At 34.8% G+C, this 3,188-nt stretch overlaps 1 protein-coding gene across 1 annotated transcript in view; it reads left to right on the forward strand.

The window, feature by feature from the left end:
* Positions 1–469: 469 nt before the first annotated feature.
* The window catches only part of LOAG_18294 (hypothetical protein), a gene marked incomplete at its 5' end in the record, with an annotated part of 8,376 nt that continues 5,657 nt past the window's right edge, over positions 470–3,188 (forward strand). Inside the window, 3 exons of the mRNA XM_020450956.1 lie at positions 470–509; positions 1,088–1,276; positions 1,731–3,157. Coding sequence (XP_020305310.1) covers positions 470–509; positions 1,088–1,276; positions 1,731–3,157 — 1,656 coding nt within the window. The remainder of the gene's footprint in view (positions 510–1,087; positions 1,277–1,730; positions 3,158–3,188) is intronic.

The following is a 3,188-nucleotide window of genomic DNA, read 5'->3' on the forward strand; positions in this document are numbered from 1 at the left end:
ATTACTATTATTATTATTATTATTATTATTATTATTATTATCATTATTATCAATTATTATTATCATTATTACCATAATGATACTATCAATTATTCTGTTTTTATTATGTCCCCAAGAAATGATCATATTATCCCTGGACGATTATTACTAATGTTCATTAAATTGTCTTATCAGTTCTAAATATTGTCACTAACCTCTGCAAAATTATTATACCTTATTCTCCAATTATTATTATTAATTAGTATTCGTCAAATTAACTTTATCTTCCGACATTATCATAAGCATTCTAAAACAAATTCAGTGGAACTCCAAATGAAAATTTGAGTTTCATACGAAAACTGTTTTGACTGTATTTTTTCTTAAAATTTTCAGTAATTTGAAAGACCATGGTTCGTAGCTCAAGACCGCTATTTTTTGTTTGTTGCTACAGTAAATACTTTAATTGATGATAGTATTTTGCAGAGGATTCATGCCTAAGGGTAAAAAGTCAAAGATTCCGCGAAGCTCAGGTAAGCGGTACTTTCTTTTGTGACTGTTAGAAATCATGCAAGACTATATACTATTTATGTTAGTGGTCCTTTGATTACAATAATATTCATAACCGAACTTGTTAAGAAAAAAAATGACAAGGTTCTGAATCTTAATCACTAATTGTGTTCCGCCGCTTCCATTATATTGTTCACTCGATTACTTTACGAGTATAAAAATACTCGTAAAGTCGTATACAATTAATTAGAATGCCTATTTATATAGAATAACTTTCATGTATTTCATTTCACCATTAATTTAGTGATATTATAGCTTAATTTAGCTTAATTTATAGCTTAATTTATAGCTTAATTTATGTTTACTACTGTACAATTTCAATTTATCGCATAATTCCACTTTACTTTATTCTTTTTTTTAGCATCCAACTTTAAGACTGAAAATTTGATGATAGAGAAAAAAAGTGAAAATGAATTATTTTTATTCCACGTTTAGAAAATTCCTTCATTTAGTTAATAAATCAGTTACTCCTCATATTTGTGTTTGATAATCTCACAGTTTCCACCATTTTCATTCCTTTTCAATGGCTATCGAACTTGAGGTGAAAGTGTGCATAGCCCAATATGGTCCGTAACCCGTCGACAGCGTACCGAGCTTTCACCGCGGCGAGACGATGAAACCGGATCAACGCAGACATTTAGTTCACGGACAGTAACTACTACCGAACGCATACAAATGATCCCAGTGCCAGACAACTTTGATACACCTATGGATGTCCTAATACCAATAGGTTATCGTCGCTTTTATACCCTTTGATAAATTTACGAAAAGAAAAATTAAGTTGATGAAAACATTTAGATTATTCCGAATTATCATAGCAATTCCAATCTTTTAATAAAATATATTACGACGAAGTGTTTTTTTTCTTATGTAAGTGCAGGTTACAGCATGCGAAATTCTAGTACGAAATATATAAACATTTGGTAAGAAATGTATATCTAAACAGCAAATATTAAAATGTTTGGCACAAAATGTATTTGCAAAAAACAAATATTCAGATTTTTGGTATGAAATCTAATTTTAAATAACAAATATATCCGGTGCATCTTGAATGTTTAGAAGCACATTATCTGTGTATTCCAGCGGATTATAAAAAGGAGAAAAAAATGATTGAAGATAGGGATCATTCATTATCGAAAATGTTTTGTTTTAGTTTAGCCAAACAATACCAATATGATTTACAGATAAGAGTGAAAGGTATTTTGCAACAACAACAATAACAAATGAATCTCATAGCATACCAATCATAAGCGGTATAACCGTGAACGGAGTTCCACTTTATACGGGTTTATATACTGTGCCGAAAACAACGGAAACGAAAGAAGTAAGGACAATGATGACAACGACAACGACAACAACATACAGCATTATTGAAATTGACGACAGTGAGGAAGAGTTGAAAGTGGAAACGGAAGAGAAAACAATACCGGAAAGTACACAAATAACATTGGATTTTCCGCTAGACTACGAAGTTGTCGATTTCAAAGATTTGGTTGCAGAATCGTCTGAAGAGGAAAAAGAGCACCTTTACGTAGTGGTGGGCAAAAAAGATTCACCAACCCGAACAACTGATGCAGCAGACTACGTAGTAAAGATGATCGACATCGACCTACCATCCAGTCAGAGAAAAGGTTGGACAAGCATAGAAAGAATACCAGATGCAGAATCTGAACGATTAAAGCAGAGTGAAGCAGAAGGATACATTGAGAGGCATGACTATGACGCCTATGAAGGAACTGTTGCATCCACTAGTCGAACAAGCGAGATAGACCAAAAACCAATCAATCAGTACGTGACCGTGTATCACAACGGAGTATCACCAGGAGAGCTAGATCTGGAGGAGAAAAGGATAAATAAAGAGATTTCAACCGTAGTTGCAAAACTTTCTGGAGCATACAAAAGAGCATCAATTGAAGGGGAGCATACAATATACACGGACGCGAAAACAGAACAAATTACACAGCAAGAGACACAAAGTGCATCACGGCAAATAAAAGAGTCACCACAAAGATTGAAATCGACATATACGGTTCGATTTTCTGATCCATTTCGCATTGAAGCAGACGATTATTCATGGATCCGGCAGGAAAACCAGCGAGAAAATATATTAGAGAAAGCAAAAAAAGGACAAAAGCAGGCACGCGATCAGTGCAAAAGACAAAAAGAACAGCAAACAACGCAAAGAAAAAGAAAGGACATAAAAATAACCGAAGAGACAAGACAAAAGAAAACGTTTGCTGCAGCAAAGATTACCACCGGACTTTTCAAAAAAGATGAAACATACCTGGATTATCCTGCAATGGAAACATATGAAGGCCCAGTTGATTCAATTTATCGGATACAGGATGTTGAAAGTGAACCGATTGAACATCTGGTCACTGTCTATCATAGTGGTCGTTCCGATGAATTTGTACCGATGGAAGAGAAGAAACCCTCCGTAGATGTGGGTGAAGTTTTCACAGATGCTGCTCAAGCACTTGGAGCGAAAATCACCGGTCTTTTCAAAAGAGGTCCCGCTCATCTGGATTATCCAACATCAGGCCCATATGATGGACCGTTGGCTTCAACAAGCCTTGCATGGGATGTGGAAGGAGAGCCATTGCAACAGCATGTTAGCGTTTATCACAGTGGACGTTCCGACG

Source organism: Loa loa, assembly GCF_000183805.2.
Source record: "Loa loa unplaced genomic scaffold supercont3.251, whole genome shotgun sequence".
In the NCBI taxonomy this organism is placed as follows: Eukaryota; Metazoa; Nematoda; class Chromadorea; order Rhabditida; family Onchocercidae; genus Loa; species Loa loa.